Below are 15265 nucleotides of genomic sequence, written 5' to 3' on the forward strand. Positions count from 1 at the left end.
TGACTGAGATGGCCGTGGGCATATGGTTGACATTGTTTTCATGCTCATCAAACCATTCAGTGACCACTCGTGCCCTGTGGGAGCATAGTCATGGTAGCCAAAATAATGGCCTGCCCAGCATTTTTATACATGACCCCAAGCATGATGTTAATTGCTTAATTAACTCAGGAATATGTTACATCACTGTGTTCACTGTGCAATGCAACTCCTTCAAGGTACTTGATTTGTGTTTTTAGTTCAAATGTTTGTTTGATGTTTGTTTGATGTGTGTGTGTGTGTGTGTGTGTGTGTGTGTGTGTGTGTGTGTGTGTGTGTGTGTGTGTGTTGAGATAGAGAGAGAGAGAGACACATCACCCAAGCACACAATATTCTTCACACACACGAGTGCAGTGGTTTGCTGATGTCCTGAAGAATCCCCTTCTGCCTATTCATTTCCCAACTTTTGCTGGAGCAATGCTTTCTCCCCACCCTGCAGAAACCCCCAGAACTATGGGGATTAACTACTGCTGCCTGGAGTCAACCAAGCAAGATCCCTCATCGCCCACATGGGTTCAGCTTTACAAATAACGGTCCTCACTTCACTTAACTGAATCTAACAAATAGGGAAAAATGTCTGGATCCTTGACAGTTTCTTCATTATAACCTCAATGCAATTAAACAAGGAAATATCCCCCAACAATGTTGTTAATTCCAAAGATTTTAATTTACTGAGAAATCAACACCATGACAAAATGCCATGGTCTGACTACCTGATAATTCCATGCAAATTTTCGAGTTGTGCAAAATTACTCTAAATAGCTGGAAAATCGATATGTAAGACTTCGAATGAAGTCGTCAACCATTTTTACGGAATCGACTATACTCTCATAACATAGACAAAAGTGCACACTAGGTTTATGAAATATGAGTTTAAAAGAAGTTTCAAATTAGGGTCCAGTACCTTTTCCTTCTCCCTGTCCAAGTTCACTATGGTCACCTTTCAGGGTTTCCGGTGTCTTTCTCTTGGTTTACTTCAAGACGTGTCAGTTACCTTGAAAAGTTATGTCTGTATTGAGCGGATGATCGTACCTCTCTTGCTCCCAGGGTCTCACTGCCACAGATACGCGCTGGATGCCTGCGCGCTCGCTCTCACTGCTGCGTACTAAACCAGGAAGTAAAAATGGTAATGGCAGCGTCTGTACACTACGCACAGAGGAGCTACACCAAAGATTGTTGCCTATACTATAACAGTGACCATGTTATTTTTTGGGGACGCCCAATTGATTCGGAGTTTGGAAATTAAAAAGTTTGTAAAACCTAAATAGTATTTCAAATATGCATAGCTAGCATACAGTTGAAGTCAGAAGTTTACATACACCTTAGCCAAATACATTTAAACTCAGTTTTTTCACATTTCCTGACATTTAATCCTAGTAAAAATTCCCTGTCTTAGGTCAGGTAGGATCACCACTTTATTTTAAGAATGTAAAATGTCAGAATAATAGTAGAGAGAATTATTTATTTAGCTTTTATTTCTTTCATCACATTCCCAGTGGGTCAGAAGTTTACATACACTCAATTAGTATTTGGTAGCATTGCCATTAAATTGTTTAACTTGGGTCAAACATTTCGGGTAGCCTTCCACAAGCTACCCACAATAAGTTGGGTGAATTTTGCCCATTCCTCCTGACAGAGCTGGTGTAAATGAGTCAGGTTTTTTGCCACAACTTTGGAAGTATGCTTGGGGTCATTGTCCATTTGGAAGACCCATTTGCGACCAAGCTTTAACTTCCTGACTGATGTCTAGAGATGTTGCTTCAATATATCCACATAATTGTCCCTCTTCATGATGCCATCTATTTTGTGAAGTGCACCAGTCCCTCCTGCAGCAAAGCACCCCCACAACAGGATGCTGCCACCCCCGTGCTTCACGGTTGGGATGGTGTTCTTCGGCTTGCAAGCATCCCCTTTTTCCTCCTATCATAACGATGGTCATTATGGCCAAACAGTTCTATTTGTGTTCCATCAGACCAGAGGACATTTCTCCAAAAACGACGATCTTTGTCCCCATGTGTAGTTCAAACCGTAGTCTGGCATTTTTATGGCGGTTTTGGAGCAGTGGCTTCTTCCTTGCTGAGTGGCCTTTCAGGTTATGTCGATATAGTTTACTGTGGGTATAGATACTTTTGTACCTGTTTCCTCCAGAATTTCACAAGGTCCTTTGCTGTTGTTCTGGGATTGATTTGCACTTTTCGCACCAAAGTACGTTCATCTCTAAGAGACAGAATGCGTCTCCTTCCTGAGCGGTATGACCACTGCGTGGTCCCATGGTGTTTATACTTGCATAATATTGTTTGTACAGATGAACGTGGTACCTTCAGGCATTTGGAAATTGCTCCCAAGGATGAACCAGACTTGTGGAGGTCTACACTTTTTTTCTGAGGTCTTGGCCAGTTTTCTTTTGATTTTCCCATGATGTCAAGCAAAGAGGCACTGAGTTTGAAGGTAGGCCTTGAAATACATCCACAGGTACACCTCCAATTGACTCAAATGATGTCAATTAGCCTATCAGAAGCTTCTAAAGCCATGACATAATTTTCTGGAATTTTCCAAGCTGTTTAAAGGCACAGTCAACTTAGTGTATGTAAACTTCTGACCCACTGGAATTGTGATAGTCTGTCTGTAAACAATTGTTGGAAAAATGACTTGTGTCATGCACAAAGTAGATGTCCTAACCGACTTGCCAAAACTGTAGTTTGTTAACAAGAAATTTGTGGAGTGGTTGAAAAACAAGTTTTAATGACTCCAACCTAAGTGTATGTAACCTTCCGACTTCAACTGTATGCGTCTGAAAGTGGGCTTTGCAAAATAGGTGGGTGTATGGAAATCTATAACAGCTAATTGGGCAGATTGGTTGCCACTCAAGACCGTTTTAGAAGTGGCTGCTTGCTGCTTCCTTGTAGCATTTTACCTAACCCTAACTAACCCTTTTCCTGACCTTAACTGCATTGTCCTAACCTGCTAGGTTAGTTCTCCTAACCTGCCATGTTAATTATCTTAACCGGCTACGCTAACCTGCTACGTAGTCCTAACCTGCCCCGTTAATTCTCCTAACCTGCCCCATTAATTCTCTTACCCTGCCACATTACTTATCCTAACCGTCCACATTAATTCTCCTAACCTGCCTAACTGGCTTAGCTAAGAGCCAATTTATGCTTGATCTGAAAATGTGGTCAGAGATGCAATTGTGGAGACTCCAGAGGCACGCAGTGGCCAAATTGTGCTCTATACCGCATCACTTTGCGCCTCCCAATTTTTTTAACAACGTGGAGGACTCCGTATAACTCCACATTAACATGATTGTTTGACGGTAGGTGGTGGCGGGATGTCCTTATAAACACAAACTCACTTCCTTGATAAATTCCGTCACAACAGCTCTGCTCAACAGCTCTGCGCTGCTCAGCCATGCAAGATAATTATGAATGCCCTAACTTCTGCAGAGGCCCTGACTTCTGCAGAGGCCGTATCACCATAAATGCTGCACAGCCAATGCAGACAACGGATTGACCATGCAGCGCCTTTAAGATGTTAAGCAGTACTCCCTAAAAACACCCCACTTCGATACAGCTATGACTTTTCGTAGCAGGTTAGGCATATGGTTAGGGTTAGCGAAAATGTTCTCCTAACCTGCGAGGAAAAGTCACTTGTATCGAAGTGGCCTGTTTTTAGGGAGTCCTGATGTTAAAGCAGCATGTCCTATTAATTTGAAAGATAAAAAATAAATAAGTATTTTAAACGGAGTATTCATCGATTATGACCTTACTCCGATTAAGATAATCAGATTAAGGCGTTTACATTACTAATACCATACATGTAAACCCCGAATGTGGTTGAAACGCACTGCCTAGGTTAGGCCGCCTAATGTAGGCCTGGTGGGGATATTCTTATTCTTCAGATTAGATGCTGTCTGGTGGTGATGGCTGCTGTAGGTGCTAATATGGCCTAATAGTAAGAAATAAAATAACATTTTATTTGTCCCATCCTTCATTAACAACAGGTGTAGATTAACAGTGAAATGCTGACTTACGGGCCCTTCCCAGCAACACAGAGAGAAATAATAAAAAAGTAAAACACGTAATAATATATACCCGGTGTACCAGTACAAAGTCGATATGCAGGGGTACGAGGTAATTGAGGTAGATATGTACATATAACTATAAATAAAGTGACAATGAACAGTAGCATCAGCGTATGTGATGAGTCAAAAAGTTAGTCCAAAAAGGGTTAATGCAGATAGTCCGTGTAGCAATTTGGTTAACTATTTAACTAACTATTTTTAGTTAGTCTTGTACAGGGCTGTACGCATTACGCTTTGTAGCGCCTCGCGGTCAGATGCCAAGCAGTTATCATACCAAGCGGGGATGCAGCAAGTCAAGATGCTCTCAATAGTGCAGCTGTAGAACTTTTTGAGGATCTGAGGTCCATGACAAATCTTTTCAGCCTCCTGAGAGGGAAGAGGCATTGTCATGCTCTGTTTATGACTGTGTTGGTTTGTTTGGACCATGATAGATCCTTAGTCATGTGGACGCCGAGTAACCCGCTCCACTACAGTCCTGTTGATGTGAATGAGGACCTGCTCGGCCCTCCGTTTCCTGTAATCCACTATCAGCTCATTTGTCTTGCTGACGTTGAGGGAGAGGTTGTTGTCCTGGCACCATACTGCAAGGTCTCTGACCTCCTCCCTATAGGCTGTCTCATCGTCGTAGGTGATCAGGCTTACCACCGTCGTGTCGTCGGCATGCAGTCGTGGGTGAAGAGGGAGTACAGGAGGGGACTAAGCATGCACCCCTGACGGGCCCCTGTGTCGAGGACCAGCGTGGTGGGTGGCCCATCAAGATGTCCAGGATCAAGTTGCAGAGGGAGGTGTTTGTGACCAATGTGTATGTGACCAATTCAATCTTATTTTATTTGATGTGAGCCATGACCAGCCTTTCAAAGCATTTCATGGCTACAGTTGTGAGTGCTACGGGGCGATAGTCATTTAGACAAGTTACCTTGGCATTCTTGGGCACAGGGACTATGGTGGTCTGCTTGAAACGTGTAGGTATTACAGGTTGGGTCCAGGTGTCGCCCATCTTCCCTGTTATCCCCTGTGTATTTATACCTGTGTTCTTTGTCTGTCTGTTGCCAGTTCGTCTTGTTTGTCATGCTTACCAGCATTTTGTCCTGTCAGCTCCTGTCTTTTCCCAGCCTCTCTTTTTCTCGCTCTCCTGGTTTTTGACCCTTGCCCGTCCCGACCCTAAACCACCCGCCTGACCACTCTGCCTGCCCCTGAGCCTGCCTACTGTCCGCTACTGTCCTGTCCGGCCCCTATCAGGATTTCCGACCTCTGCCTGACCTGACACTGAGCCCGCCTGCCGCCCTGTACCTTTGCCTCTGTTTGCTGCAATAAACATTGTTACTTCGACACGGTCTGGACTTGGGTCTTACCTAATTCCTGATACAGGGAGAGGTTGCCAGCTGGTCAGCGCATGCTATGAGTAAGCGTTCTGGTAATCCGTTTGGCCCTGCGGCCTTGTGAATGTTAACCTGTTTAAAGGTCTTACTGACATTGTCTACGGGGAGTGTGATCACACAGTCATCCGGAACAGATGATGCTTTCATGCATGGTTCAGTGTTGCTTGCATCGAAGCGAGCATAGAAGACATTTAGTAGACAACTGTAGTAGTAACAGCAATGTGCCAGCGTTATTATCCTACTTAATTCCTTTATTAAGTATTCCATTGTACTGTGTACATCATGTGTATCCTATGCATATTACACATACACTTGACTTGTTATTAGTGGTAGTAGTTAGGTCTACCTGAATAGTTAATCCAGACCGCCCTCTGTAGGTGATTTTGAGGGCCTGCACTAGCCCTGTTTTGACATGTGGCCTCCAACAAAGAGATATCTGAAATGGAATGCTGTTCCATGTAACCATTAAAACCTCCACCATAGCCTCGCTGCTGGAGGGCCGTGGTCGACAGTTGGATACAGAAGACTAGGTCAGCTGTGTCAGATGGTTGTAAATATTGAAATTGTGCTATTTTTTTTATTTCTGCCTTTTCATGAAACAAAAGGTAGTATAGTAGAAAGGGTTTCATGTAGCTGAGGTGAGGAAGTAGCTTAGTGAAGATTCCAGGGCTGTATCAATCAACCCACATAGTTTTCCTGAACCCTCACTCGTGCCCTCACTCAGCAGTGCTGATGCATATTCTCTKTCACCTATACAGATCGACAGACTCAGCAGGTCTCTGTCTCTGAGTCCAATCTACTAAGATCTCTGACTTCTTTCCTCAGTTCCAGTGAAGTAGTGTATGGTGAGTCCATCTAATTTAAAAAGCCAGTTCTGTCTTTTTCTTCACTTATTTTCAGTTGAGGAATTAGGATGAATCTCTTTTAACCAAATCAATGATTTTGTTTAGGCTGTATTTTGGAGATGGAAAAAAGATCAAGTTGAAAGTCTATTACTTTAATGTACTTTGAAGTATACAATACAATATTTTAGACTGCATTTATATCAATAATATATGTAAAAGATTGTTCTTAAAATGTTCCTTTTCTATGACTTGTTTCCTTATAACCAGTGTCTTAAACAGATTTAAAACTGTTCATATGTTTCTATTAGAAGAGTTTGTGCTGTAACACAGGCAATATGGGTTCACCACAGTGCGCAAAGACATTCTAGCTGTGGCTTCAAAAGTAAAGATTATATTTATAAATAGTTGCTTTCATTGTGTATATGAATAGAAAACCAAAAGGGGGTAGGATTTTCAAGTAGACACACCCGTGTTTTATGTGTGTCGTTACTGCTTGTAATTTTCTTTTGAATTATACTGTAGATTCTATTTTGAGACTTGTTGGCACTTGTAATCAGACAAATATTACAAACGAGGTTACTGTGCTTTGTATGAAAATAAGGGGCTGTATTTTTATGATGTTTTAAACAGAGACTCATTCTCAACTAGATGACAGACTAACCTTCATACTTCTTTGAAATATTCTGAATATAATGCAATCCAGTAATGGGTTCTATAAGAATCTATAAGAAACAACTTGATTGGCCTGTTGGGATAGAGCCCTGGTTTAAACCTTACTGGCTAAACTGTGCCCTGACGATGTGTGGCTGACTTAGGCAATTTCATTCTATATATTGGCTAACTCATTACAGAGGTGCCACAACCCAGATCACTAAGACTGATGTATTGTCGTTCCAGGGAGAGTTCGAGAGTTAGGGGTCACAAAATACTTGATTATCCTCTTGGGTTTGGTCTTAAGCTCGACTGGCTAAATATGGCTGGGTGAGGGGCCATTGTCAGCTACCAAGCAAGTCAAGCATTTTGCAAGCTGCATGAAACAATAGCAGAACAAGAAATTCAAAAAGCTTGATTTGAAATCAGCAATAGTCTTCTACGTTTAGGAAAAATATGCGCATTAAGTCCCTTATTGATTTTCCATTGAAGTAAGCAATTTCAAAATATTATTTGTTTTCTAGGTAGCAGTCTCAGCCACATAAATGAACTACTTATTARAGCCTTCCACCATTTTAATGTATGTTTGATGTTTGTAGGCCTATTTGTGGTTGTTTCTGCAAACACTGTAGGTGTTATTAAGCAACATTGTGTGGTCTCTTTGTTCTCTAAAGGCCTACACCACTATATAAAAAACAACATTGCCACATTGAACACATTTATATTTAGTAGTAGTCAAAGCAATCCCTAAAAATAGCTAGGTATTGTGTATCTAATGATTTAGGAATGTTTTTGTAAGCATAACTTACAGAACAGATAATGTTTCTGATATAACGTTTCTTTTTAATCATTTTTGAACACTCTAATGGCAAAACATGATGGGCTATTATTTATATGACTATGATTACATATGAAATACATGGCAAATATGTATTATTGTTACAGATCATGGCCATGAGCCAACGACTGAATTTAGCAAAGCTGAGTTTACTGCTTATAGTTGATTAATGTAATGTCTTATAGCTAAACCAAGGGCCCTCTATCATGTTATCCTCTGTGGTACAGTAGTGGACAAGGCATTTCTATTGTAGACCTCACAGTCACAAGTACTTGCATGGAAAATGTTGTGCGTCAGAACACAGTTCTGCTATCTCTCCGCTCTTTAAATCTATGGCCTTCAGCCTGCCGAGTGGGCCTGGGACTCCTCTAAGGGTCGGCCGGTTCAGCCGTCCAACTTGCTGGTACCGTATGCCCTATATTGGCAGCTGTAAACCCCAACCAACCTCCGGGCAAAGCACTACTGGAAATGCAGGGTCTACCAGGGGAGAATATAGGCCTACAGCTGGTTTTGTTGTGAGTTTAATGTCTTGTGGGAAAAATGTAATTTCGTTGGAATGTAACGTTTGAATATTAACAACATGGGTAATGTTTGTAGAAGTGTATTGGAAAAAGTGCTGATGCAGTTAAATATCCATCACACTGTCAGTCTCTGTTTTGTAAAGTAGCATCTGGGTTGCTCTATATATTGTTAGGGAAATTTGTCTTGATTGGTTTGTTTTCCTTATGAAGCAGTATAACATTCAAAAATAGTTTTATTAAGCAATAAGGTCTGAGGAGGTGTGGTATATGGCCAACATACCACGGCTAAAGGCTGTTCTTGCGCACGACGCAACGCGGAGTGCCTGGACACAGCCCTTAGCCGTGGAATATTGGCCATATATAAAAGAGATTATAAACTGGGTGGTTCGAGCCCTGAATGCTGATTGTCTGAAAGCCGTGGTATATCAGACCGTATACCATGGGTATGACAAAACATTTATTTTTACAGCTCTAATTATGTTGGTAACCAATTTATAATAGCAATAAGGAACCTTGGGTGTTTGTGATATATGGCTAATATTCCACGGCTAAGGGCTGTGTCCTAGCACTCCGCGTTGCGTTGTACATAAGAACAGCTCTTAGCCGTGGTATATTGGCCATAAACCACACCGCCTCGGGCCTTATTGCTTAAATATATAGTGTATTCCCTTATCAGAAGTTGATCTCCATTTAGGTTTTCTGTTCTGGACTGGAAGGAAAGCAACATCAGGGAAGAGAATTGGGGTGGTCAAAATGAAACAGCATATTTATGCTCCGATTACTGAGCTAGTGGTGAGACATTTATGGTTTGTCTATGTGTTCACTCATAAATTCAGGGAACTAGAAAAGAAAATGTGGACATTTCCTCGTCAACAACTCTCTTGTTGACAATACATCTTCGTCTCTGACAGATTGGTTTTTATGCTCAACATCTTTCCATTTGCATGGGAACTGACTTTTATGGCTCAAGTACTTTATTCTGTCGTTCAGACTTTTAGCTGATTCAGCTCATAAAATACAAGGATAAAAAGACAGGAAATAAAACTAAACACAAGTCAGTTTTAGCCATTCACATCAATAGAATTTCAGAAATGTCAACAAGTGCATACTAAAGGCACAGTTTTGACAGTACAACATGTCTTTGTACCACTGTCCCTTTACTGTGGTGAGTGGGGGTTTGAAGCTCTCAGGCCATGGTGGAGTTTATGTATGCTGTGGCACATTGCGTCTCTCTGTGGCTCTGTGTCTGTGTGTCCGGCGTGGATGTGAGCATACTGTCACAGGTACTGTACGTCCAGGAAACTGTGGTTGAATCACAACACCGTTTTAAAAGCATAAACACAAACATAGACACACATAGACAAAGGTGATCCAGTCTTTACCTTCACCCTCCTTTTGACATACCTCACCTCATAGAATCCTTTCACAAAGCACAGGACTTCAGATCTCTAAAACAATACATCAAATATTGGCCGTGGGCCATAAGTTTGCACTTTTTTACAAGAAGAATAGGAATGAAGAGTTCCCATAAGGAGCTGCTAGTATATTGTGTATCATGTAATAAACTGAAGTTTGATTTTAGTAGTTGATTCAAACTACAAACCAAACCAAGGAAAACCACCCTGACCTATGACTCACAMCAACAGATTACATTTTTGATTTGCTAAAGCTTCAATTTTCCAAAATGAGGCTGTCAAATTAAACGGAAAAGAAGTTATATGAAAACCGCCAATAGAAAACTCAGTACATCACTATGCTAACTGATTCAACTGTTTATTTTGCCTACTAGACTCCTTTTATTTCTGCTTCTGTGCGTGAATATCATGTCATCTTGATAGTTGTCTGGTGTGCGTTTAAAATGTTATGATACTCATCTGTGTCTTACCCACCAACAGGCATTTTCCACTTGTTATCAAATAAAGCTACCTCACAGCAGAGCAGACACTAGATGCTTTGATGGTAATTGCACAGCCTGCAGTCTACGCTTCTTTTAAATTCTCCTGATAGTCAGAATAAAGCACAAATTAGTTTAAACAAATACTGATGGGGGCTACATCTGAAATATTTTGTTTCTGTATTTTTATTTGTCTAAAAATGACATTTGTTTTCGTAATCTTCATTGAAATGTGCAGCTAATGTGTTGAACAGCTCAGGGAAAATTTGAGAAACAGCAGCACCTGTTCAACGTAATAGTGAGAAACTGAAGAGTTGGAGAAGGAGGATGGGGGCGGGTGCCATTTCCTGTTGTGGCTGTGCTTAACACCAGTATGTGCCGGTGTAGAGAAACACGCATAGCCTACTATTTCTCTCACTTAGTGCACCCAGAACAGCCCAACCACACAAATACCCCAGATACTCCTCTGGATCCCTGAGATGGAGTTTCTGATGAAGACCGTAGACTGTCATCAACAACCTCAATTAGAGAAAAACTACCATCTGGAAAACATACTGTAGTTAGCATTACTTATGGTAATTTCCATTCTCTCTCTGTTTAGATCTTTAATCAGGAGCTTCCAGACATCTCCAACCCTTCCAACTGAGGAGTCTTCCCTCGTACTTCCTGAGAAGAGTCAGACATGGCGACAGACCCTGCGACAGAACTGCCATTCTTCTACGGTAGCATCAGTCGCTCGGAGGCTGAGGAGCACTTGAAGCTGGCAGGCATGGCCGACGGGCTGTTCCTGCTGCGCCAGTGTTTGCGGAGCCTGGGCGGCTATGTGGTCTCCCTGGTATGGGACCTGGACTTCCACCACTACTCTGTGGAGAAACAACTCAATGGCACCTACTGTATTGCGGGTGGCAAGCCCCACTGTGGGCCAGCGGAGCTCTGTGAGTTCTACAGTAAGGACTCAGATGGCCTGGTGTGCAATCTGAAGAAGCCCTGTCTGCGCTCACCGGATAACCCCATTAGAGCAGGCGTATTTGATAACCTGAGGGACAACATGCTGAGGGAGTATGTACGACAGACATGGAACCTGGAGGTGAGGGTTGGCTGAAGAATAGGCAGCAGGGTCACACCAACAGCATCTCTGATGCCCTGTAGAACCTTGGCACGAGTAGGTTAACTGTTAGTCTGCTGGCCCTGCTGGCCCTTTGTAGGCTCAAGTTGACTAACTGTTTATCTGTGTTCAGGGGGAGGCCATGGAGCAGGCCATCATCAGCCAGGCCCCACAGCTGGAGAAGCTGATCGCCACCACTGCCCATGAGAGGATGCCCTGGTACCACGGCAAGATCCCTCGCCAGGAAGGGGAGAGGCGACTCTATTCCAGGGCACAGCCAGACGGAAAGTTCCTGTGAGTCATTTAATATATTTTAGTCCGATTCCATCCAAAAATCCCTGTCGTGGTAATTCTTACACAGGGACACTCGAAGTCAATCATAAATTAATCATTATTTACAATCAGCGCGCTGGAGAGGTTCCAACAAACTTGATGCACCACAGGGAACGTCTGTCAGGAGCTCTAACGGGGCAGTCCCATTAGTTCCCTTATATACTGACAAGTTATATTTGCATGATTTAGCTTATTCATCATTCATAATTCATGTTTGCTTCATTCATGTGACCAATACTGGGTCATGCATATGACAGGCCAATACCTCACAAGGCTTATTCTCTCTAAGCTGAGACCTTGAAACTGAGATATCCCTTTCTCTTAACAAGGTTCTGGGCATACTGCCAAATTGCAGATACTGATAGTGAGGATTCGTTCAATCAGTCATTGCATGAAAACAGAAATTGGTTCATAGAAAAGCATAAACATAACAATTTCCATCACATCCCAAAACACTCACAACAATGATTATAGTGTTTTTTTTCTCATCAGAGTCAGAGACAGGGAAGAGTCCGGCACCTTTGCCCTTTCTTTGGTGTACGGAAAAACGGCCTACCATTACCAGATCCTACATGACAAATCAGGGAAGTACTCCATGCCAGAGGGAACCAAATTTGACACTGTGTGGCAGGTAGACTGTTCTCTCTCCTTCAACAAATTGGTTCAAATGTTTTATGTCTGCTACTTCATGTTTAAGTTTACCACACTCTCCATCCCTTCTACACTGCAGTTGGTTGAGTATCTTAAGATGAAGCCTGATGGGCTAGTGACAGTTCTGAGGGAACCATGTGTGAACCGCAACAATGCCAAACGTACTGAACCAACATTTTGTTCTCAAGTGAATCAAAATCATCACATTCTTCTTATCCTTTCACACAATGTGTCCCCTATGCAATTTAATTAATTGTCATATTTTTCAAATCCATTTTCAGAAACTCCGGTTGTGCCCTCCGGGGTGAGTGTCAAGAACATTTTATAATTTATCCATGGTAGATACAGTACTTTCCAACTTCATTCACACAGATCTACTGAATACAGTACATTTCTTTCAGAGGCGGTCCAGAACAAATAGATACACACCGCCACCTGGAGGTAGGTCACTAACATTACAACAGACACACATGGCCTTTCCACCAAAATACAAATAAAAAAATTATTGAATGTGTCTTTATGTCATTTACCTGTGGTTTGGCCCTTTCTTACAGTACCTCTGGGGTGCTCCACGGAAGTCAACACTTCGCCCCCCACAGACCGTCAGATGCTGCCCATGGACTGCAGTGAATTTGTCAACCCTTACCATGACCCCAATGACCTGAAGAAGTTCTTCATCAATAGGGAGCAGCTGATGATCGACGAGGTGGAGCTCGGCTCAGGCAACTTTGGCTGTGTCAAGAAAGGAGTCTTCAAGACAAATAAGTGAGGGGGGGTGGGGGGTGCTGCTTCTTGGATGAATCAAAACAGAACATCAGAACCTGAGTTTAGAACCAATAACCTCATGCCTAGAGCCACTTATAACAACTGATAACTACGTTTTATGTCACAGGTGTATAATTATTTTTACTGAGAAAGTGAGCTGATCAGGAAAAACTCTGAACCCTAGTTAGAGGCTAACATTTAGAACAACATGGGGCCCTATTGATAACACATCACAAATTATTGTGTGCTTCCAGGGGCCACACTGATGTGGCCATCAAGGTGCTGAAGAGTGAGAATGAGAAGCTGGTGAAAGATGAGATGATGAGGGAGGCGGAGATCATGCACCAGCTGAGTAACCCTTACATCGTCCGCATGCTGGGGCTCTGCCAGGCTGAGTGCCTGATGCTGGTGATGGAGATGGCTTCTGCTGGGCCACTCAACAAGTTCCTCTCCACCAATAGGTAAGGCCAATTATTTACACGTGTAGTGTAGTACAGTATATCATAAGGCATGTTTTTCTCTTAATAGTGACATTGATCATAGAGAGTTATGGAAATGCAATTAATGATAGCCCTGCTATTACTCAAACACTGATGATGAGCTCAGCAAAGTGAAGCTAAATACCATGAGAATTCCCCTAAAGCTTTATTTGAGTTCCCTTTCTGTCTCTCTACCTCTCAGGGATAAGGTCACAGTGGAAAACATTGTGGGGCTGATGCACCAGGTGTCTATGGGAATGAAGTACCTGGAGGAGAAGAACTTTGTGCACAGAGACCTGGCAGCTCGCAATGTCCTGCTGGTCAACCAACAGTTCGCCAAGATCAGTGACTTTGGCCTGTCCAAGGCTTTGGGTGCTGATAACAACTATTACAAGGTATAAGTCTCTTGCATGTGTCATGTGCTATAATGTTAAGTTGGTCTGTTTTATATAGTTAAATGATGCAGTTCTTTATATGTACATTATTCCTCTGGTATGGTAAGCATGTGTGTGCGTGGGTACATAGGCACGCACAGCAGGAAAATGGCCGCTGAAGTGGTATGCTCCAGAATGCATGAATTTCCACAAATTCTCCAGCAAGAGTGATGTCTGGAGCTTCGGTGTCACCATGTGGGAAGCCTTTTCTTTTGGAGGGAAACCATACAAGGTACTATCTGTACAGCAGCAGCAAGATCTATACACAACAAACATTTAAAGATGTATACTGCTGCCTAGTGGTTAGAGCGTTGGGCCAGTTACCGAAAGGTTGCTAGATCAAATCCCCGAGCTGACAAGGTAAAGATATGTTGTTCTGCCCCTGAACAAGGCAGTTAACCCACTGTTCCTGGCCTGTCATTGTAAATAAAAATTTGTTCTTAACTGACTTACCTAGTTAAATAAAGGTTAAATAATAACAGCCTCCAACAAAGGAGCTGTTGAGATGATCTTCATCTGTCTTTTTACCACATGTGATCAGAAAATGAAAGGTCCTGAGGTGATCAGTTTCATCGCCAGTGGGAGCCGCATGGAATGTCCATCTGGATGTCCAGATAAAATGTATGCTCTGATGAAGGACTGCTGGACATACAAGTAAGTGAGAAACCAGAGACCTATTCATTTTCACACCACATGCTACTAGACCACACTGCTGCCCAAAGGAGATCCATCATGTCTAAAGTGTCTGATCTTTCTCTTCTCAGACACGAGGACCGGCCAGGCTTTGTGAAGGTGGAGGAGCGCATGCGAGGCTTTTATTACTCTATATCCAACAAAACTCTGCCTGAGGGGACCACAGACGCTGCTGAGCCTCTCAAATAGTCCAGGGACAAGATACACTCTGTCCCCGCGCCACACAATGCATTCTTTGAGATAGACAATGAGCCTCTTATGAACTGGGAACAAGCTGACGGCTTCAGAAACAGGCAGCAACAGCAAACAGCTAAACAAGCCTTATTGGCGCAAATGTGAGTCTGTAATATAAGTAATTCATATTAGAACAGCCTTTTTTAGTAGCTCAGGACTGCATCATTTGTTGGTTTGAATGTTTTGGTAGAAAAAAAAAWAAATGATGCATGTTAGAATTGTAAAACTGCATATTGAAAGTGTAATTCCCTGAGAATATAATTAGGTCTAGTGTGAATTCTGTTTCTATTTAAGTGCTTCAGCTCTCTATACATTTGTTAACACTT

The 15265-nt window shown here is 42.4% G+C and overlaps 2 protein-coding genes across 4 annotated transcripts in view; one reads left to right on the forward strand and one right to left on the reverse strand.

Moving 5' to 3' along the window:
- adamts10 (ADAM metallopeptidase with thrombospondin type 1 motif, 10) overlaps window positions 1–1120 on the reverse strand; it is a 43841-nt gene extending 42721 nt beyond the window's left edge. For both annotated transcript variants that reach the window (XM_024003988.2, XM_024003987.2), the window contains exon 1: window positions 941–1120. The gene's annotated coding sequence lies outside the window, so the exon portion shown is untranslated. The remainder of the gene's footprint in view (window positions 1–940) is intronic.
- A 9713-nt stretch (window positions 1121–10833) lies between these two features.
- Window positions 10834–15046, forward strand: LOC111975278 (tyrosine-protein kinase ZAP-70-like). Of its 2 annotated transcripts, XM_024003479.2 has the most exons (12): window positions 10834–11332; window positions 11484–11644; window positions 12176–12314; window positions 12414–12495; window positions 12616–12638; window positions 12736–12775; window positions 12889–13099; window positions 13354–13560; window positions 13781–13973; window positions 14104–14244; window positions 14554–14666; window positions 14777–15046. In XM_024003479.2, the coding sequence occupies exons 1-12, from the start codon at window positions 10928–10930 to the stop codon at window positions 14892–14894; spliced, it is 1833 nt and encodes a 610-aa protein (XP_023859247.1). In that variant the 5' UTR covers window positions 10834–10927; the 3' UTR covers window positions 14895–15046. The 2 variants fall into 2 exon arrangements, with proteins under 2 accessions (XP_023859247.1, XP_023859246.1); XM_024003478.2 differs by having other exon boundaries at window positions 12176–12495.
- The last annotated feature ends 219 nt before the right edge of the window (window positions 15047–15265 follow it).

The sequence above is a fragment of the Salvelinus sp. IW2-2015 genome, linkage group LG16 (genome assembly GCF_002910315.2).
Source record: "Salvelinus sp. IW2-2015 linkage group LG16, ASM291031v2, whole genome shotgun sequence".
Taxonomy (NCBI): domain Eukaryota; kingdom Metazoa; phylum Chordata; class Actinopteri; order Salmoniformes; family Salmonidae; genus Salvelinus; species Salvelinus sp. IW2-2015.